Genomic DNA, 22,442 nt, shown 5'->3' with positions numbered 1-22,442 from the left:
CAGGAGGTCATGCGTTCTAATCCCACCTCCACCACTTGTCTGCTGTGTGATCTTGGGGAAGTCACTTAATTTCTCTGTGTCTCAGTTACTTCATCTGTAAAATGGAGGTTGAGACTGTGAGACCCAGGTGGGTCAGGAACTGTGTCCAACCCGAATTGCTTAGTACTTAGTACAAGCACTTAGCATGGTGCTGGCACATAGTAAATGCTCAACAAATACCATAGTAACAATAGTATTATTATTACCATTATCAATGCCAACCTACTCTCTGTACCTCAATCTTGTCTTTGCAACTGCCAGCCCCTTGCCCATCTCCTCCCACTGACCTGGACCTCCCTCCCCCTTCATCAATCAATCAATCAATCAATGGTATTTATTGAGCACGTACTATGTGCAGAGCACTGTTCTAAGTGCTTGGGAGAGTATAATACAACAGAATTAGCAGAAACATTCCTTAGCCATAATGATCTGGCAGTCTAGAGATGATCTTACAGTCATTCCCCTTCATAGCTGACAGTCCCCCACTCTCCTCACCTTCAAAGCACTCGTGAAATCCCATTTCCACCAAAAGCCTTCCCTGAACAACTTTCCTCCAAGAGACCTTCCCTGAACAGCCTCTCATCTCCCCACCCTTCTCGTCCTCTCCTCTGCGTTGCCTATGCACTTGGATCTGTGCCCCTTGAGCACTTGATACTCATCCCACTCTCAGACCCACAGCATTTATGTTCACATCCTCACTCTCGGCCATTCCCTCTACCTGTCATTTCTTTTAAAGTCCGTCTCCCTCTCTAGACTGTAAGCTCCTTGTGGGTAGAGTCTACCAACTCTATTGCATTGTACTTTCCAAAAGGCTTAGTACAGCACTTTACACACAGTAAGTGCTTAATAAATACCATTGATTGATCGTTTGATTCCAGTAGAAAATGGCATCAAGAAGCTAAGCCAGCACCCGGTCCGGGAGGCTGTTGGAGGGAGCTTGACAGCAGTGTGTTTTCAGGGTATAGACCAGACTAGAGGTCTGCAGAGCTGAGGTGTCATCTACCCATCCCCCCAGCCATGAAACCTGGATTCCATACAGTTGCCACATCCGGCTCCTCGAGCCGCCCCACCAGGTTCACCAAGGGGCCAGGCACGATGGCAAATGTCGAGACAAGATCGCAGTCAATGAAGTTCTGGAACGTTGTCAGTCTCCCAGCATCGAGGTCATGCTCTCCTCTACTCAGCTTTGCCGGGTGGGCCAGGTGAGGAGAAAGGATGACAGCGGGAAACCCAGGCAGCTGACAGATAGAAAGCTGAGATGGGGAGATGGGAGGATGGGGGGGCGGGCAGCAGAGGAAGCATCTCAAGGCTATGGGAAGTGCTGCATCACAGCTGAAGGGTGGGCATCATGGTGGCTGGTCTACCAGCCTCCACCAGGGCAAGGACTCGCTTCCGAGAGCAGCCCTGACCCCATGTGCTCCGCTTTCTGCTCTGGAGCCTGTTGGGAATACCAGCTCTGTGGCCTGGCAGGTCACTACCGCCAGTAAGCCTGGGACCAGGCTGAGCCCAGCCAGTCTCCAGCCCAAGAGTCAGGGCCCTGACCAAATGGGGCTCAAAGTAGGAGGGGGAAACGGGTGTTGAATGCCCATTTTACAAATGAGAAAACCGAGGCACAAAAAAGTTAAGTCCTTTGCCCAGAGACAAACAGCAGGGTAGAGGCTGAGCCAGGAATCAGACTCAGCTGTCCTGACTCCCAGGTCCATGAACTTTCCCCTAGGTACTGCCGTGCTTCTCTACCCCACCAAGGCACTTCCTTCTCCCACCCACCAAATTCTGGGTTGTTTCTGCCGGACATCTTTGCTCTGACTCCTGATCGGGAAGTGTAAAAAGCTAGTCAGCAAGGTCCCAGAAGTCTTGAAACCAGGGGAAGAAAGACACAGAGGAAGGAGTCCAATCGATTCGTGTCTCTCTTTATTGTTTGGTCAGAGTAAGTTTGCCCGATGAACAAAAGCAGAATCAGACTATTAGTGTTCGCTTCCAACTTCCCAGCAGCGGCGACGGCAGAGACAGGTTAAAATCAACTGAAAGTACCCGCCCTCGGGGACGACCTGGCCCAGACCCTCTGTACTCTAATGGCAACAGTATAAAAGGCAACAAAATGGAAATTTCTCTCTCAAGCATTAAAGATCACAGTTCAGGCTATAAAACTATATAAGCATTGCATAAGAATTGTTAGGTCTACAACAAATACATCTCATAAAAACTCAATAAATTATATATATATATATATATTTATAATATCTAATACCATTTGCACCCACGCGCACATATTTTGTGCCTTTCCCTTCGATACGGGCCCAGGCACATTAGAAGATATCTGTAAGAAAATACTAACATTCCTCTCAAATCCAAAAACAGAATGACCTGCAGAAATCAAATTCCCCCTCCCCAGATGGTGAGTGATTTATACCGAACCTGCACCAGGGATGTTGGGGAGAAGGGGCACACCAGCCAACAAGGATTCCCTTCCAAGCCTGCGCCTCCCTCATGGTGCATAGGGAGAGCGGGAGAACTCGGAGAGGAGTGAGGTGACATCCAGGATGCAAATCCCCCTCATTCCCCAAGCAGAGGTCACAGATGATGCTGCTGCTGCTGCTGGGGGACAGAAACGGCTGACAGCACCTCCCGTATTGGCTGGAAAGCTCAAGGGGAGACAGCAAAAGGCTATAAGCGGCTTGGTCTCCTGCTCAGAGCCCCGGCCCTTGGCAGAGGAGGTGGGCAGGGGCGTCAGCGGACCCGCGAGTCCAAGGGGAATGAATGTGTCACCACTGGTGCCTTTGGCATTGGCATGATGGGAGGCTCGAGGAACTGGTCCCCTGACGAGGACTGCCCCGGACCCCTTCTCCCAGGCCGCAGGGTTCCTGGCACCAGCGCCCACTGAAGGGAAGTCCGTCAGCCTGCGACTCCCTCCCCTCGGGGGTGGCCAAGCCGGACACCAAAAGCCCCACCACTAACCAAAAGCCCTGCTGCACAGTGGTCAGACCGGACACCAAGCCAACTCCCCCTGCCACGGCCCCGGCCCCCAGCCAATGTCACCCTACAAAGGGCTTGGGATCGGCTTTTAACTTCATCCTGGAGGCCTGAGGAACGTTGACTTCAAATTTCTCACTGCAACCCAGGATAAACTAATATTTAAAATGAAATATAGGTCATATATATATATAGTATCATTTGTTAAAGACTGTACACATATACATTCTCTCAGTATTTCCTGTAAACAAAGAAAAGCTGAATATTCGTTTTCCTCAGTTGTTAATAAGTTAAAATTTAAAAATCTGTGAAATTAGGTTTACAGTAATGCTATCCTATTCCAATGGATGAAACAGATCATGTTAAAAGTCTATAAATAACTTTACAAATATACAGGTTAACGTACAATTTTTAAAACAAAACTGCCAAGATATATATAAAAAAGAATCTTTTTTTTCCCCCAGATCAGTATATCCCAGATTGCAACGCTTCTATTTCAAAAGACTTATCTCTTGGTATATACTGCTTTAAGGTTGCACTGGTATAAACACCCTCTTCAGGGATAGTTATGATATACACATGGGCACATGTATGCACACACACACAGAGGCACAAACGATCTCAGGTTGTATTTCTAGGTCACACACACACATATGCACCTGTACACACATGCAAACACACTCATGCACACACCCAATTTTCTGCAACACCATTTCTGGTGCAATTACAAGAAGGCTTCTTCCCTACAGGTGCCCATACTGTCCATCTCCTAGGGCCAGCAAGAGGCGAGGTGGCCAGTGGAGAGATGGGACAGCCTTCGACCTCTACTCGGGAGCTCAAATCGAAGATGCCCCAGTGGTCTGGAGCTGCCTCATGGGCAACACTGGGATGGACTGGGTGGGCCACCAGGCATCAGCCCGGCAAACCCTCCCTCTGGCCGAGGAAGGGGGACCGACTTGCAGCCCCTGGGAAACTTCTCCAGCATCAGTCACTGGTCCCAGACCGTCCAGCCCACAGCCCAACCCACCCCCTGGCCCACCGCCCGCCCACCCACTACCCAGGAGCAGGGTCTCGTTGGGAGACCAGGCTGGGAAGCGCCCCAAAACCCCACCCCTCTGGCCAAGCCATCATCAGAGTTACTAAACACCAGATGGAGGTCTGCACGCACACATACACACACACACACACACACACCCATACACACCCCGCCACCCCAGAAATTTGGTCCCGAGATGGCACAAAGGAAAATTTCCAACATTCTTTCCCCAAAATCCCAAGCTGAAGAGTCTCCCTGCAACACTACCGGCACCAATCGGTAAGTGTAAAGGTGCACTACGAGGCCAACACCTGCTCTAAAAACAGAGAACTAGAGAGAGAGAGAAAGAGAAAGAGAGAGAGATGTTATGCCCTCATCTCTGTCTCTTGGTCTCTGTCCTCCTGCCCCTCTACCTGTGTGTTGGCGGGAGGGCAGGGTCCCACAGGCCAACAGCAGTGCCCCCTGACTGGTTTTACAGCAAAAAACGTGGAGGACACAACGTTTCCGTTGTTCAAAACGTTTCGAAGTTTCTCGGGTCCGTCCGTCCCGCCAGCAGGCCACTGCCCACCCCTCTCGCCGGGGGTCTCTGCCCACGGCCCCCACCCTCACGTCCGGATGGGGCTGGGCCCGCACTGGGGCTGGGGGAGGCAAGGCTCGTGGGCAAACACGGAATCGTCCCCAGAGGAGCAGGTGCTGTGTGTGTCCTGGCAGGCCGGGGAATACTGCTCCAGCGGTGCTGAAAGGTCCAGGTACTCCTGTGGGGGCACAGGCACCTGGCATCAGGGAGTGCCCGGGGACCACCCGGCACCCCCTCCCACCCCACGGTTCCATGACTCACGTCGGTAGATGTTACAGTGAGAATCCGGTCCAGATCTTCCACCAGCTGCTTGAAGGTCGGTCTCTGTGATGGTACTGCATGCCAGCACTCACGCATAATCATGTACCTGGGGACACAGGGTGGGGTCATGCAAGTCATTGAGTCAAGAGGCAGCTGTGGATGGGGTCTCTCTCTCTCTCTCTCACACACACACACACACACACACACCTCCAAGCTCTGACCCAAGCCCTGCACCACTACAGACTTATACATAGCCCCTAAGGACATACAAAACCCCATTCCTGGCTCAGACCAGCAGTCTGTCTAGCCCACTGTCCACCTGACCATGGAGCAAAGGAGCTGGGAGGACCCACGTGATGGCTGCCTATCATGGTCAGAATGGATGAACAACACCTTCTGCGTTCACCCTGCCCTCACTCTCCACAAGCCTGGAAACACAAGTTCGAACACTTTGGGGCCTGCCTCCCTGGACCAGGCTAGGGCCCGGGCACGGCCTGCCTCCCCAGCCCAGGGCCTGGGCATAGCCTGCTCCTGGAGCCCGGGTCCGTGCACGGCTTGTGACTGACACATTTTCCCCGGCTCTACTCAACACACAAGCCCAAACAGCTGAGCCTATGGAGCCGCAGACCCTTGATTCTCCACGGTGGCCCAGCCCCTGTTCTGTTTCCTTCCTTCCAAGAACCCGGGCTCGTCAGACCAGGGGACCAGTGGACCACGATGCCAGAGAAACTGGAGTCCAGGGGCAGACTTATCAGAAGGATCATCGGATCTCTCTAGCAAAGGGTCGGCGCTGACCAGGCTGGGTGGGATCTTGCAACCCATGGCCCTGTGATAGCTAGGAGGGGCCTCATGGGCCAGCTGGCAGATGACTGGGGCATCTTCCTGGGTCTGGAATCTGAAAACCCACCCTCTGACCTGAACCTCTTCCCTGCACTCAATCCCACCCCCCAAAACACTTAATGTCACCTCCCAGCCTCAGCCCCACAGCACTTAGGTCCATATGTTGCTGCTCCCATTACCCATAATTTATTTTATCCACCTCCCCCATTTAGACTATAATCCCCTTATTATTATTATTATTGTCATTATGGTATTTGTTGAGCACTTACTATGTGCCAGACAATGTACTTAAGCACTGGGGTGAATACAAGCAAATCAGGGTTGGATCCAGTCCTTTGTTCCACCTGGGGCTCATGGTCTCAATCCCCATTTTACTGATGAGGTAACTGATACCCAGAGAAGTGAAGTGACTTGCTCAAGGTCACACAGCAGACAAGTGGCAGAGCCTGGATTAGAACTCATGGCCTTCTGGCTCCCAAGCCCATGCTCTATCCACTACACCTTGCTTCCTCTCCTCACAGGCAAGAACCACATCTACCAGTTAAGCTGCAGTCTACTAAGAGCTTTAGAAATCTGCACAAAGTAAGTGTTGAATAAATACCGTGGATTAACAGATTGATATAAACCTCATTCTTTTTTTTATGGTATTTGTCAAGCGCTTACTATGTGCTAGACACTGTACTAAGCACTGGGGAAGATATAAGCAAATCAGGTTGGACACAGTCCCTGTCCCATGTAGGTTGAACACAGTCCCTGTCCCACGTGGGGCTCAAAGTCTCAATCCCCATTTTACAGATGGGGTAACTGAGGCACAGAGAAGTGAAGTGATTTGCCCAAGGTCACACAGCAGATGAATGGTAGAGCAAGGATTAGAACCCAGGTCCTTTTGACTCCCATACCTGTGCTCTTTCCACTAGGCCACATTGCTTCTCATGCTAGACTGTTTTTGTATACTTAGTAGCTAGGGCCTAGAGCCCCTACAGCCAGTCGTACTGTCCGGCTTTCCCAGAGGCCCCACGACCAGCCGCCCGCTTCCCCAGAGACCCTGTAGTCAGCCGCTCTGCCTGGCCCTTTCATTCATTCATTCAATTGTATTTATTGAGTACTTACTGTGTGCAGAGCAATGTACTAAGCACTTGGGAGCCCTCCAGTGACCCCATAACCAGGTGGAAGTCCATCTCCCAGAGACCCTATGGTCAGCTGCTCAGCCAGCCCTCACCCCGTGGCTAGCCATCTGGATCCCAGAGACCCTACAGTAATCTGCTCAGCCCAGCCCTCCAAGGACCCCACGGCTGCCCTCCCGGACATCAGAGACCACCCGGCCTGCCGCCCGGCCAGGTACTCACAAGTCATGTGTGCAGTTCCCTGGCTTGTCCATGCGATGACCTTCTTTCAGGAGTTTGAAGAGTTCCTCGACTGGAATCCCAGGGTAGGGGGAGCCTCCCAGAGTGAAGATCTCCCAGAGGAGCACCCCAAAAGACCAGCTGGAAATCAGAGACATGGACCTTTCAACGGCCCCGCCCGCCTCCCCCCCAGCTTTCTCTCAGATGAGTGAGACATCGCTGACCAAGACACTGAGGGCACCCGAGTCCCTCTGCTCACCAGACCGATCACGGAGGGGCCGCTGCAGCCCAGCTAAGGGGCAGGGTGGCCTGGAGCTGCCGGGAGCATTATGAGAGGTGATCAACAAGGCCAATGGGACCCCGGAACAGGGAGCGCATCTAACCACCATGGATTAGCAGCCCCAAGGGGTGAGCCTTGCCAGAGAAGCCCAAATTGGCAGTTTCTGATGTGAGAAGGGAAGTGGGAGGTGAGGTGAACTGAGAGTAGTGGAAAGGAGGCAGGGCGGGGCAGGCTTGGGCACTAAGCTTCAAGGCTAGTCAAAACCTAGGGAGGACGGGTGCCCTAGTGGGACCTACCCCCATCCCCCTCACTGGTGTGGACCCTGCACCGGCCCCCATCCCCACCTCCGTGAGGCATCCCCTTTGCCTCTCCTCTCCTCCTCTCCCCAGCGTGAATGTGGCCCTCCCTGGACTCAGCTGGGGAGGCAGGGTGGCCCGGTCAAACTGGGCAACTTAGGGTGCAGCGGCAGTAGCGATGGGTGGGACTGCTGGGGCCTGGAGGGGGCGGGGCTTACACGTCGCTCTGGTGGGTGTAGACTCGGTCGAACAATGCCTCGGGGGCCATCCACTTGACGGGCAGCCGGCCCTGTGATCAGAGACGAAGGAAAGATCCAGTCAACAGACTCCGAGAGTCCCCCTGGCCCCACCACCACCCTTTGATGCTTCGAGGATCCAGAAAACCCAGCGGTGTGGCCCGTGGCTTCCGAGAATGGAGCCGTCCCCGAGGCAGCGGGTGACTCTGGCATAACGGGTTCTCTACACAGCAGGTGCCACTACCAGACCGAGATCCAGATCAACAGTGATCATCGATCAGTCCTTCCTGACCCCTGCTAGCTGCAGAGCCCTCCATCGTTGGTGTCTACTGAGTCCCTCCTGCGGGCTGAGCACTGTCCTGCACTACACTTGGGAGAGGGCAGCACAAGGAAAATCAATTAATGGTATTTACTGAGTGCTTACTGTGGACAGAGCACTGTAATAAGCGCTTGGGAGAGTACTATACAGCAGAGTTGCTAATCACATTCCCTGCCCACAAGGAGCTTACAGTCTAGCAGGGGAGATAGACATGAATATAAATAATGTATAAGATACCATTTATAGATATGTACCTAAGTGCCATGGGGCTGACTCCCCCTGCCCGTTGGGACTTTAAAGTCTAGCCGAGGAGCCAGACCCAGAATACCTGTCAGAGGGGCTGGAGGAGAGCGTGGCAAGGACATGGGGAGGAGTAAGTGTGGAAATTGCAGTCAGGAAGGCAATATGTGTTGAAGCTCTCCCCATCTAGACTGTAAGCTCCTTGTGGACAGGGAACATGTCTACCAACTCTGGTATTTAGTACTCTTAATAATAATAATAAGAATAATGTTGGTATTTGTTAAGCACTTACTATGTGCAGAGCACTGTTCTAAGCGCTGGGGTAGATACAGGGTAATCAGGTTGTCCCAAATGAAGCTCTGTCTTCATCCCCATTTTCCAGATGAGGTCACTGAGGCACCCAGAAGTGACTTGCCCATAGTCACACAGCTGACAAGTGGCAGAGCCGGGATTCGAACCCAGGTCCTCCGACTCCCAAGCCCTTGCTCTTTCCACTGAGCCACGCTGCTTCTCCAAGCATTTAGCCGGTCTCACTTTCGCAACATCACCAAAATCTGCCCTTTCCTCTCCATCCAAACCGCTACCAGATTAGTACAATCACTCATCACATCCGAACTGTATTACTGCATCAGCATCCTTTCTGATCTCCCAACCGCCTGTCTCTCCCCGCTTCAGTCTATACTTTACTCTGCTGCCCGGATTATCTTTCTACAGATACGTTCTGGGCATGTCACCCGCCTCCCCAAAAATCTCCAGTGGTTGCCTATCAACCTTCGTATCAAGCAAAAACTCCTCACTATTGGCTTCAAAGCTCTCCATCACCTGGCCCCCTCCAACCTCACCTCCCTTCTCTCCTTCTACAGCCCAGCCCGCACACTCCGCTCGCTCCTCTGGCACTAACTTCATTGTGCCTGGTTCTCACTTGTCCCACCGTCAACCCCTGGCTCACGTAATAATAATAATAATGTTGGTATTTGTTAGGCGCTTACTATGTGCCGAGCACTGTTCTAAGCGCTGGGGTAGACATAGGGGAATCAGGTTGTCCCACATGGGGCTCACAGTCTTAATCCCCATTTTACAGATGAGGGAACTGAGGCACAGAGAAGTTAAGTGACTTGCCCACAGTCACACAGCCGACAAGTGGCAGAGCTGGGATTCGAACTCATGAGCCCTGACTCCAAAGCCCGTGCTCTTTCCACTGAGCCACGTCCTACCTCTGGCCTGGAATGCCCTCCCTCCTCAAATCCGCCAAACTAGCACACTTCCCCCCTTTAAAGCTCTACTGAAAGCTCACCTCCTCCAGGAGGCCTTCCCAGACTGAGCCTCCCTTTTCCTCTCCTCCCCTCCCCATTGCCCTGACTCACTCCCTTTGCTCTACCCCCCCCCCCCATCCCACAGCACTTGTGCATATATGTACATATTTATAATTATAATTCCATTTATTTCTATTAATGGTGTATATATCTATAATTCTTTTTATTTATAATGGTGCTACTGATGCCTGTTTACTTGTTTTGATGTCTGTCTCCCCACTTCTAGAGCGTGAGCCCGTTGTGGGCAGGGATCGTCTCCATTTGTTGCTGAATTTCACTTCATTACTAATTTCACTTAGTGCATTGCTCTGGACACAGTAAGCACTCAATAAATATGACTGAATGAATGAACTTAGTACAGTACTCTGCACACAGTCAGCACTCAGTAAATACCACTGATTGGTTGATTCTGCATCACCTATGCAGGCACTTGGGTTATCATGCCTCCACCCCAACTCCTGGCTCCCAGCACTTACACATCGATCTGTATCAACGGTTGCTTCCCCAAGCCTAAACTTTACTCTAGATTTTTATCTCCCCTGCCTAATGGTGAACCCCTTGAGAACAGGGATCACATCTACTAACTCAATTATAGTTTCCCAAGTGCTCAGTATCGCAACGGGTGCTCAGTAAACATAACTGATCAATGGATTGACAGTAGCCACGGCAGTGTCTTTCTGGTGATGCCTTCTGGGGATGAAGGAACAAACATGTCTTTTCACAAGCCTGAGCACAGCCCCCAAGAGGCTGAAGCGGGGCTGGGGAGGAAACCTGCCTGCACCTCTTGCCCCTAGGGTCGTGCCACGTCCTATCCTGTCCCTCCACAGCCCGACCCCCTGCTCACCCCCACAACCCCCCCATTGTCCCTTCCACTCCCCCGGGGTCACCTCCCCACCCCGCCCTCACATTGGTGGTCTTCTTGTAGTAGTCAATGTTATGAACATCTCTGGCAAGGCCAAAGTCGGCGATTTTCATGACGCTGTCCTCGGTGACCAGCACGTTCCGGGCGGCCAAGTCCCGGTGTATGCACTGTGAGGCAAAGAGAGAGAGAAAGGCCGGAGCTCGACCGTCGGGACCCAAGGGACATGAGGTGGGAGAGGGTCTGGGGCAAGTCAACCCACCTGGCCTACGCACTGAGCGCCAAGCACTGGGGACAGTGCTGCAGAAGAAAGATACCTGACCCCGGCCCTTTGGGAGTTCAGCCAGTCAGAGCCAAATGCTTGACTGATCGAGGGGACAACAGTTTCAAGGCAGATGCCACAGGGAGTCATCGGGTAGGGTCAGGGTGAAACAGTTGGACTGTTGAACCGATCAGTAGGACTTACTGAGTGGCTACTATGTGATTAAGTGATCTGAAAGAGACAGTACGATGAAGTTGATAGATGTGATTTCCTGCACACAGGGAGCTTACAGACTGGAGGGGGAAAAACATTAAAATAAATGACAGGTTGGAGAAGCAGCAGAATATAAGGGAGTGCACGTAAATCCTGTGGGGTTGGGGTGGAGTAAGTATTAAAGAGCGTTTAGGTGCAGGCACAAGGGCATAGGTGACACTGCAGGGAGGGTGAATAGAGTTGGGAAATGAAAGATAGTCAGGGAAGGTTTCTTGGAGAAGATGTGATTTTAGTAGGGCTGTGAATGTGGGAAAGCGGTGATTCGTCGGAAGTGAATGTGGAGGGAGTCCCAGGCAGGAGGTTGAAGGCGATACAGACGAGATGGAGGAACAGTGAGCAGGTTGGGTGTCAGAGGAGCCGAGTATGTGGAAAGGTAGCAGTGGGAGAGGAGTGAGGTTAGGCAAGAGGGAAAGCTGATTGGGGGCCTGGAAACCGATGGAGAGAACTTTCTGTTTGGTGCAGAGATGGAGGGGCAACAGTTAGGGGGTGGGAGGCAGATGAGGAACCGGCAAAAGACACCAGGGGGTGGCCAAACAGATAGGAGGAGAACCAGGAGAGGACAGTGTCAGTGAAGTGAGGGTTGGATAATGTTTCCAGAAGGGGGTTGTCCACAATGTCATAGGCAGCTGAGAGATAGAGGAGGACTAGGATGGAGTAGAGACCATTGGATTTGGCAAGAAGAAGGTCACCAGTGACGTTAGAGAGGGCAGTTTTGGTGGTGAAGGGGACGGAAGCCAGAGTGGAGTGGGGTCGAGGAGAGAGTGATGGAAGAGAGGACGTGGAGGCAGCGGGTGACTATGTTTTAGTGGATAGAACTCGAGAACTGAGAGTGAGGAGACCTGGGCACTAACTTCAGCCCTGGCCCAGTCTGCTATGTGACTTTGGACAAGCCACTCAACCTCTCTGGGCCTCAGCATCTTCACATGTACAATGAAGGGAATATTCCTGCTCCCCCTCCCAACTTAGGTTGTACAGGGGCTGTGTCTGATTGTGTGGGGCAGGCGGGGAGGTGGGGTGTGGGAGGGGCTGGGAGGAGGGGACGGAAGGACAATGGGGTGGAGCGCCCCCCACAGAGACGCTCGGGTCTCGGGGCTCACCTTTTGGGACGCCAGGTACTCCATGCCCCGAGCTACCTGGTAGGCGCCCGACACCAAGTCCTTGCAGGTGAGCTGCTCCTCGGCTAGCTTGCAGGTGTCGAATGAGTAGCCCAAGCCAGGGGGCCGGCGGGCTCGCAGGAATTCCCGCAGGTTGCCCTTGGATGCATATTCCACCAGGACATACAGGGGTCCTGCCCGAGGCACACAGTCAATGTGGCTCCACCGACCCAGGGAGATGGATCAAGTGTAGGGGGTAGGATGGGGTGGGGTGGGTTGGGATGGAATGGGATGGGACGGGACGGGACGGGACGGGATGGGATGGAATGGGATGGGATGGAACGGGATGGGATGGAACAGGACGGGATGGAAGGAGGGAGGGAGGCACGCAGGAATTCCTGCAGGTCATCCTTGGATGTCTACCCCACCGGGATGTACAGGGGCCTTGCCAACAGTCCACAGTGGATATGGTCCTGCCTGCCCGCCAACCCGAGACCAGTGGACCAAGCTGGGGAGGGGAGAGGGACAGACGGAGGGAGGGAGGGTGGGAACGCACGGAGATCTGTCAGAAACCCACCATCCTGGGTGCAGGCTCCCAGCAAGTTGATAATGTTTTTGTGTTTCCCGATCATTTTCATCATCTCCATTTCAGAGACCAGGTCCGAGAGGTCCTTATCTGTGGCATCATCTGCCGGGGGGGTCACAGGAAGAGGCGGGGGGAGAGAGTTGTGGTCACGGGAAGTGGTGGGGAGAGGGCTAGTGTCACAGGAAGGGGCAGGGAGGGGAGCTAAGGTCGGAGGGCTCCCAAGGGCTGGTCTCGATCCCGCTTCCAGCTTATGAGCAGCAGGATGGAGGTGGTTGGAGGCAGCTGACTCCTCCTCCTCCCCCGGCCCACTCACCCCTGCTCCCTCCCACTGGTTTCAGGGGCTGTCCACTGTGTATGGTCATCATGCCTGGCCTTGGCCAGTGTTCCAGTTCCCCCAGGATTCCTTCAACTTCCCCTTCACACTGCCCTGCCCACCTTCACCCCAAAGCTCCCAATGTGTGCACGGAGGTGGTCAAACTGACTGACCGGGGTCTCCTGACACAGGGCTCCAGTGTGTGCCCCATTCTCATTCGCTCTTCTGCCAGTCCTGGGGTGCACCCCTTTGCCCCTTCCACCCGGCCACCCTGGGTCTCCCAGCCCCATCCCCCTGGACAGGTGTCGGTTCCTCCGTCGGTTCCCTGAGTGCAGTGGTGTCCCAGTACCTTTGAGCATCTTCACGGCCACCGTGACGGCCTTGTTGGGCTTGTCTTTGTCGATGCCGATGGCTTCTGCCATGACAACCTGGCCGAAACAGCCTTCTCCCAGGGGCTTCCCTAGAGTGAGGCTGGAAAGGGATGGGGAATGTGGCAGCAGTGAGGTGGGGCAGTGGAGGGCAGAGGGGGAAGGGAGGGAGAGAGGGTGACAGGGAAAGGGTGGGGGCAGTGGCAGGGGTGGCGTGAGGACCCAGCCCAGGGCAGCAGCCAGCCCGAGGGCGGTGGTGGGATGGGAGCCGCGGGGGCGCCGGGAGCCACTGACCGAGATCGTGAGAGCTCCCACTTGGGGTCCGCCGGAAGCTCCAGCTCGGACACGTTGGCCAGCATCGGGCTGTCACTGGCCGACAGGTGGGCGATGCGGACCAGGGGCGTGTTGGAGTTCATGGACGAGGTGGATTCCAAGGACACCTGCTTGAATGGAGCAAACGGGACGGTATCGCCACACGCCTCACCCCGGTTAGCCCGCCGCCCGCGCTGAGCCTCCTGGCTGCTGACTGTTGGCCCGAGGCTGGTGCCGCCATCGTCCCAGCTGGTGTGGGAGTGGGGAGCCCAGCTCCCACAGATCCCCAGTCAGTGGATGGAGAGAGGCCTGGGGCTCCGCGGCAGGGCTCCTGCCTGGGCTAGCAGAAGGGAGATGCTGGGATTGGCCTGCGAGGGGGTTGGGGGAGTGGGAGAGGGTGCAGGGTGGGATTCTGGGGACTTTGGGGGCTTTCCATGGCAACGCTCCCAAAACTCGCAGCTTGGACCTTGGCCGACTACTGGACCCAGGTCCTCAGAGGAGGGAAAGGGCCGCATCTGAGGGCCGTGGGCAGCTCAGTCCGGCTTTGCCTGCTGGGCCCTGGGACCAAACCAGGGCAGAATCACAGCTGCTGATGTCAGTGCACCCTCCCAATGCTCAGGACCATGCTCTGAGGGGCTGCTCAGTCATTCCTTTTTTTATATATATTTATATGGTATTTGTTAAGCACTTACTATGTGTCAGACATTGTTCTAAGCACTGGCATAGATACAAAGTAATCATGTGGGACACAGTTCATGTCCCCTATGGGGCTTACAGTCTTCATCCTCATTTTACAGATGAGGGGACTGAGGCAGAGAAGTGAAGTGACTTGCCTCGGGTCACCCAGTAGGCAAGTGGTGGAACTGAAATTAGAACCCATGTTCTTCTGACTCCCTGGCCCATGATATGTCCACTAGGCAACCCTGCTTTCTCTTGCCTAACTGACCCAAAAGGCTCACAACCTGGCCCATCACCCACCCAATCAATCAATCCATCATATTTATTGGGAGCTTACTGTGTGCAGACCCTGTACTAAGCATTTGGGAGATTACAGTATAGCAGAATAGACACGTTTCCTGCCTGCATAAGCTTACAATCTAGAGGGGGAGACAGACATTAATATGAGTTAGTAAATTACGCATAGGGACATAAGTGCTGTGGGACTGAGGGGGCGGTGAATAAAGGGAGCGAATCCAAGTGCAACAGGAGCAGAGAGGGAGACTGCAACCTCAGAGCCCTCAGGGGAAATGGCCGTGATAAAAACTGATCCAAGAGGGCTCCTCTCCAGGATGCTCCTGGGGACTCCCTGCCATCGGGAAGCTCCTCGATGCCCCTTTGCTGCCCAGCGATGCACCGTGCGTCCCACTGGCTTCCTCACAATTGGCTGATATGGATGTCGCCTCTTCCCAAAGCCCCTGGACCACAAGACTGTGCTCTGTGGGTCATCGTGATTCAGATACATCTTACCTCTAATTGGTAAGATATATGGGAAGCAGTGAGGCTCAGGCTGGGCCTGGGAGTCAGGGGACCTGGGTTCTAATTCCAGGTAATTCCATAGTAAATGCTTAACAAGTTTAAAAAAAGGAGGTCACCATTGCTCATAGAAAAAGCCACGGATGACCTAGGGACACCACAAGGCCGGGGAGACCCACCAGTGAGGCTGCTCACCTGCACAACTAGGGCCTCAGACAGCGCCCAGGAGTAGGAGCCAGGAGCAAGCCCGTGGGCTCCAACACCACTCCTCCCTCGCTTGGACGGACTGGTCTGCTCAACTCCATTTGGAACTGCCAGCCCTAGGCTCCAGCTCCCCAGGCCCTCTGCCTCCAGCCCCTATCCAGGACCCTCAATCCCACTCAAAGGCAGCCCTCACCCTTGCCAGCCCTAGGCTCCAGCATCCCCGGCCCTCTGCCTCCAGCCCCAATCCAGGACCCTCGATCCCACCCAAAGGCAGCCCTTGCCCCCTCTCCCTGTACGACAGGCCCAGGGCAGGGGGGTAGACGCGGACAGTTGGCCAAGCAGAGGGAAAAGGAACCTTGTATCTACTTTCTGTTACCTGTCGCTTGAGTGGGAATTTGGAGACCTTCTGCACAGAGGGGGCGCTCATGGCCTTCTTGGAGGGCATCTTCACCCTGCAGACTGTCACCGCAACCACCACCAGGATGAGCAGGAAGAACCCCACTCCGTAGCTGAGGACGCCGGCGTACACACTGCCTGACTCCTCCACTTCCACCAGCTCTTCCGCTGCGAAGTGACCACAGAGGGGTGGTTGGGTGGTGGCGGCAGGGGGCGTGCCGGGGGCAGAGGCAAGTCTGGGCCACGCTCCCACCAGGGCCAGGGTTTGGAGGGCTCCCGGGGGCAGGGTTGGCAGCCCGTGAGTGCAAAGAATTGACTGGTTCTGGCTCCCCATACTGCCTGTGGTCTGGCTGGAAAAGCTGGGGCCTAGGGAAGACGGTTCAGTTTCCCAGCATGGGGAGGAGAGTTGGAGAGGGCCGAGCTCAAGGGGGTGGGAATGGTTGGAGGAGGCCTGGCTCCAGGGGTTAAGGGGTTAAAGGAGGCAGGGGACCAGAAAGGGCCAGCCTCAAGGAGGTGTTGGGGCAGATGAGGCTGGCCTCGAGGGGGTGGGGGGTCGGAGGAGGCCAGCCTCGAGGGGGTAGAGGGGTCGGGCAGGGCCAGCCTTGAAGGGACGTTAGGTCAGATGGGGCTGGCCTCAAGGGGGTGGGGATGTTGGTTGAAGGAGGTCGGCCTCAAGAGGGTGGCGGTGGTCAGATGGGGCCAGCTGGATCCACCTCCTGCCCCAGGCCAGTGGGGTGATGGAGGCCATCTTGGGAGGAGCAGGATGGGGCCCAGACCCTGTCTCATTTCTCCTCAGTCTGGAACTACCGCCAGAGAGCTCTGGGAAGCTGAGAAAGGGGGCAGAAAGAGGGCAGAGAGGGGGCAGAGAAGGCTCTGTCCATTCCCTTCCAGCTCCTCAACAATCCAGCGACATTTCCAGCACCCTTGTGGTGAGGCACCGGATGAGGGTGAGAGGGCACCTATGGAGCAGGGTAAGGGAGGGCCCACCAGGCCACCTTGAGGGACTGTGGGGGGTACACACTCAGAAATAGGCAGGCGCCAGTTAGCTCTTCAACGCAGACAAGAAGGCAGAAGAGAGGCAGTCGGAAAAACACAGAACCCCAGCCCCTGCACCCAGGCGATCGAATCTTTAGAGCGCTTTGTACAGCACTGCGCACGGAGTGAGCGCTCAGTAAATACCAATGATTGATAGACTGATTGACAGAGAAAAGGAACGGGAAGCTCCCCCAGCCATGCTCCCCTTTCTGGGAGTCTCTCCTAGCTCCTGCCACAGAAGGCACAGAAATGCCACAGTTGCCAGTGAAGAAGGGACTCTGGAGGTGGGGAGAAGGGACCGGGAGGGGGGTGGGCAAGGGGGAGGGATTCAGCAAAGAGAGCGGAGGACAAGAAAGGCAGGGAGCAAGGGAGAGGTGGAAGTGGGGTGGCAGAGCTCTCCAAGTCTCCCAGAGGAGCGGCCAAGGGCCATAGATTGGATCCAAACTCCACACGTGACTCTGGGCCGACAGATCCATTTTGGCCAGGCACTGGGCAGAACTCGCCTGACCGGACTTCCTCACCTGGGCTGGACACAGGCGGAAGGGGTAAGGTCAGTCTCAGAGGGCGCCCAGGGCTCCTCTCCCTGTCTGACTCGGAGAGTGGACTGACTGCCAATTGAGGAAGCAGGGAAAGGGCATACGTATGGCAGTCAGAACTAGACTTGAGTTCTAACCCCAGTTCCGCCATCTGCCTGCTGTGTAACCTTGGACAACTCACTTCACTTCTTTGAGCCTACGTTTCCTCATCTGTAAAATGGGGATTCAACACCTGTTCTCTATCTCCCTTAGACTGAGAGCCCTGTATGGGGCACGGACTATGTCCAACCTATCTGATGCCCATCTCAATGCTTAGCACAGGGTTTGGAACATAGCACTGCCACAGCTATTATGATGATGATGATGATGATTATAATCATTAATATACTGTGAGCTTGGAGGTGGGGTGGGGTCTGGGTCTTGGTCTTCCTCCAACTTGCTCGATTGCCAACAGGCTTGAAGCCAGACGGTGGCCCCGTGTCTGACCACCTGCACCTACCCCAGTGCTCAGCACAGTGCTTAGCACACAAGAAGCATGGCACGGACACAATAAGTTATGTATATATCACGGCACTTCTTTCCATGTCCATAATTTATTGATATTAACATCTGTCCCCTCCTCTAAACTGCCAGCTTGTTGTGGGCAGGAATTGTGTCTCCAAACTCTGTTATGCTGCACTCTCCCAAGCGCTTAGTACAGTGCTCTGCACACACTAAGTGCTCAATAAATACTACTGATTGATTGATAGCTGTCTTTCCCAAAGGAGAACGAGTGTGACTGTAAGGAGTTGGGAGACCGGCCGGGAGCCTGACCTTCAGACAAGGAGCCATAGATCGAGTCCCGTCCAGGCCTCAGACTCCTGCCCACTGAGGCCTGCTCTGGGGAAGGGGCGGTGCCCGGGTGCCGGAGGCTCTGGAGGGTCAGGGTCACCGCCCACCTGCCACCGTGGCATTTCTGCACCCTGGCCCGATGCAGCTGCACCGCAGGGAGAGCGAAGGACAGGACAGTGAGTCAGGACAGGACAGGACAGGACAGTACCTGGTAACACCGCCAGCCATGCAGAATGATGGGAAAACCCAATAGAGTTCCCAGCAAGACAAGTATACTCCCCCGCGTCCTCCAAAGTAACATTGCGCAAGGACAGAATTTCTAGCTCCTTATCCGTGGTATTAACGCCTGCCGTCTAGAAAAGAGAAACACACACGCGTAGATAGAAAGGGGGGAAAAACCAGGAGGTTAAGCCAGGATCCCAGCAGACGCAAGGACACCACAGACTTTCAGGCAAGTTTTCAAAAGCAGATTAAATAAAGGTTCTTGCTTTCCAACGGCCCATCTTCCACCTTGATTTTATCTCATTCCCCATTGCGACCTGTAGTAAGAAGCCAAAGTTCCCTTCACCAGGCATTAACTCTGTCCCACTAACAAAGCATGCAAGCATCAGAATGAAAAATTGACCCCACAATATGACTGACTGTCGTATTAGTACGGTGAGACAGAAGAGGGACAGAGGGGGAGGGCTGGGTGCCAGCGACATAAAAGGTGAAGGACTCCGGCCCGACACCGGTGTTATCGTGATGACGAGGTACTGTGGGATCTCACATTAGCATGAGTACGAGGTAAGAGCTTGAGGGAGAGGCAGGATGGGTGGGAAAATGGATGTCGGTCAATCGGGCAGTGGGGGTGAGGGAGTGAGGAAGGGAGGCTGGCTTGTCGACAATGCCGCTAGAGACTCCTGCCAGGGCCACGCAAGGTGGAAGAGGTCATAGCTTGGTCCCGGGCCATGGGTGGCCTGATGCTTTGGCACTTAGGGAGTTATCTGGAAAGAAAAGTTTGGTTTAGGGGCCATGGTCAAGATGGTGGCCAACACTCCCATGTCACTTGAAATTAGCTGAATTTTGGAAGCGGCAATCAGGAGGAGTCATGAGCAGGCATTCCCGAGACCTCAGCAGAGGGAGGAATGGGTGAAGGGTGGGGAGATTTTCACACAGCATCAGTCACTACCATAGCCATGACCACTGCCTCGGACACAACCGCAGCTGAGACCACAGCTTCAGTCACAACCACAGCCGTGACCGCAGCCTCAATCACAATCACAGTTACGACCACAGCCTCAGTCACAACCGCAGCCATGACCACAGCCGGTCACAGCCACAGCCGTGACCACAGCCTCAGTCGCAACCACGGCCGTGACCACAGCTTCAGTCACAACGGCAGCTACGACCACAGCCTCAGTCACAACCACAGCTATGACCACAGCCTCTCAGTTACAACCACAGCTGCGAAGCACAGCCTCAATCACAACCACAGCCATGACTGCAGCCTGTCACAGCCACAGCCGTGATCACAGCCTCAGGCACAACCATAGCTGCAACCCCAGCTTCAGGCACGACCACAGCCTCGGTCACAACCACAGCCTCAATCACAACCACGGCTGTGACCACAGTCTGTTACAAACCACAGCCACTACCACAGCTTCAGTCACAACCACAGCCGTGACCACAGCCTCAATCACGACCACAGCCATGTCCGCAGCCTGTCACAGCCACAGCCGCGACCACAGCTTCAGTCACAACCACAGCTACGACCGCAGCCTCAATCACAACCAAGGCCGCGACCGCAGCCTCTCAGTCACAACCACAGCCGCAACCACAATCACAGCCACAGCTACGACCTCAGCCTTGGCTACAGCCCACAGCCACAACCACAGCCTCAGCCACAACCACAGCCACGACCACAGCCCGTCTGAGCTACAGCCACAGTCTCATGCAGTCACCACCAGTCACAGCCACAGAGATATGGTTGAAAGAAAAGGAGTTTTTTGGTTGTGGATATGTTTTTTACAGATACAGTCATTTTATTGGGGGAATTTTTCTACGGCAGTTGACATTTTAATTTGAAAAAAAAATAAAGCAAAGAAATAAGATAAAGCCATTCAGCGTCAGGAACCAAATGAAAAATGAATTTGAATAAATTGGATTAAAAAAAGCATTTAAAGCTCAATTTGGCCATCGCTAGGGCCTTGGGACAGAGTCTCTGCTTTACCTGGTTTGAATTTGCGAGTGTGGAGCCAAAATGGTTTCTCGGCTATGCCTACGAAATTGTTGGCTCTACACAGATACTCCCCTTCGTCCTGCTCTGTCACATTGAACAGGCTGAGGCTAGCGTCTGCCTCCGCGTGCTTACTGATCCAAGACTGCAGGGACAGACAGAAACCTCCGCTTCAGTGACCCGGCCACCCCGGCCGCCGGAGGGGCAGGGAGGGCCACCGGCCCTGCTCCGGGCCCCCTGCCCCGCACCCAGACCCTCGGTCCCGCCCCGACGTTCACGCTCCTCTACTCGGTGAAGCCCCTCGGAGCCTCCGGAAGCAAAGACTCCCAACAATCCCAGGTCCCCAGGTGGGAGCCTGGAGGCGAGGAGAGGTTGGAGGCCACGGAGCACGGGAGCCAGGGGAGCCCCGGGATCCTGGAGCCCCAGGGAGCACAGAGTCCTCTCTCCCCTCCCGGTCTTCCAAGCCGTGGGCTGGCCTTGTCCTCCTTTGGGGTCACGTGGGGGCACCTGGCCGGGGTTACAGTGTTGGAGAGGGTCGGGCTGCCAAGATCAGACCCGAGGGCCCCTACGTCCTGGGGGAGTCCCGGCGGCAGGGCCCGACTCGGGCATAACCGCCCCCCTCTTCTCCACCGCTACCGAAATAGGAGCGAGAGGAGCCCGCTGCTGACGGCTCTGTTTACTCCTGACCCCGCACTCACCCGGCTCTCAGGCCCGCCTGCCGCCACTCTAAACCAGACCTGGGAAGGCCTTTGAGATTAAGCCCCTGAACGTTAATTCGCAGTGGTTTATCTTGGGCTAAACTCTGTTCCTTGCCAGAGAAGTCTGCGGCATGTGTGCTCCATTGCCATAACTGGGAAGCTGGGGCCTGCTCCTCCTGCCACTGCCTCCTCCCCTTCCCTCCCCTATCTCCCTTATTTTTCAGGCAGGGGGGTTAGGCGGGGGGTGGGGGAGGCTGGGGCAGACCCACGTCCATGGGCACATCTAAGAAGGCAAGGCCTGCTGGATTAGCAATATTCAGCCCACCCCCTCAGTCCCATAGTATTAATCCAAGAAGGAAGGGCTGCTGGATTGGCAATATTCAGTCCACCCCCCTCAGCCCCATAGTATTTACGGATGTTATCTCTTATCTAGTTTAAGGTCTGTCTCCCCATCTAGAGTGGAAGTTCATTATGTCTACCAATTCTGTTGTACTGCATTCTCCCAAACACCTAGTACAGTGCTCTGCACACCGTAAGGGCTCCAAATACACCAACGATTGATTGCCTGATCAAAGCCCCATCGGCTGAAGGGCACCACCCTTCATCGTGGAGAAGCAACGTGGGGCCCTGAAAATCAGAGGACCTGGATTCTAATCCTGGATCCAACGCTTATAACAATAATCATAATGATATTTGTTAAGCACTTACTATGTGCCAGGCACTGTGCTAAGTGCTGGAGTGGATACAAGGAAATCAGGTTGGACACAGTCCCTGCCCCACATGGGGCTCACAATCTCAACCCCATTTTACAGATGAGGTAACTGAGGCACAGAGAAGTGAAGTGACTTACCCAAAGTCACACAGCAGACAAGTGGCATAAGTCACTTCACTCTGTGCCTCAGTTCCCTCAGCTGCAAAATGGGGATCCATACCTGTTCTCCCTTCTACTTAAACTGTGGGACCTGATTATCTTGTATTTGCCCCAGTGCTTAGTATAGTACTTAGCGCATCGTAAGCGCTTAGCCAATATCATTATTATTATTATTATCATTATCATCAGAAGGGCACCAGCAGCCGAGACCACAGTGGAGCGGGGAGAGAGGCCCCTGTCAGTGGGGTGGACAGGGGCAGGTGGGGGTGGTCCTTTAGGTGGGGTGGAACAAGACTGAGGCTCAGCTCCTGACCTACACTCCAGACAGGCAGAGGGCAGGTCCCCTGTGGACTGCTGGGCCAG

The 22,442-nt window shown here is 54.5% G+C and overlaps 1 protein-coding gene across 7 annotated transcripts in view; it reads right to left on the bottom strand.

Moving 5' to 3' along the window:
- Window positions 1–4,062: 4,062 nt before the first annotated feature.
- FGFR3 (fibroblast growth factor receptor 3) overlaps window positions 4,063–22,442 on the bottom strand; it is a 55,234-nt gene continuing 36,854 nt past the window's right edge. For 2 of the 7 annotated variants that reach the window (XM_029063083.1, XM_029063084.1), the window contains exons 8-18: window positions 20,505–20,655; window positions 15,865–16,058; window positions 13,800–13,945; window positions 13,487–13,608; window positions 12,816–12,926; window positions 12,242–12,432; window positions 10,657–10,779; window positions 7,861–7,931; window positions 7,070–7,207; window positions 4,884–4,989; window positions 4,063–4,800 (exon numbers count right to left, since the gene is read on the bottom strand). In XM_029063083.1, coding sequence (XP_028918916.1) covers window positions 4,651–4,800; window positions 4,884–4,989; window positions 7,070–7,207; window positions 7,861–7,931; window positions 10,657–10,779; window positions 12,242–12,432; window positions 12,816–12,926; window positions 13,487–13,608; window positions 13,800–13,945; window positions 15,865–16,058; window positions 20,505–20,655 — 1,503 coding nt within the window. In that variant the 3' untranslated portion in view covers window positions 4,063–4,650. Of the gene's footprint in view, window positions 4,801–4,883; window positions 4,990–7,069; window positions 7,208–7,860; window positions 7,932–10,656; window positions 10,780–12,241; window positions 12,433–12,815; window positions 12,927–13,486; window positions 13,609–13,799; window positions 13,949–15,864; window positions 16,059–18,500; window positions 18,646–20,504; window positions 20,656–22,442 lie in introns of all 7 variants that reach the window. The other 5 variants (XM_029063086.1, XM_029063088.1, XM_029063087.1 and 2 more) reach the window with 5 other exon arrangements.

This window comes from Ornithorhynchus anatinus, chromosome 4, assembly GCF_004115215.2.
Source record: "Ornithorhynchus anatinus isolate Pmale09 chromosome 4, mOrnAna1.pri.v4, whole genome shotgun sequence".
In the NCBI taxonomy this organism is placed as follows: domain Eukaryota; kingdom Metazoa; phylum Chordata; class Mammalia; order Monotremata; family Ornithorhynchidae; genus Ornithorhynchus; species Ornithorhynchus anatinus.
Note: the sequence above shows the minus strand (reverse complement) of the source record. Positions and strands in the feature narration are given on the sequence as shown.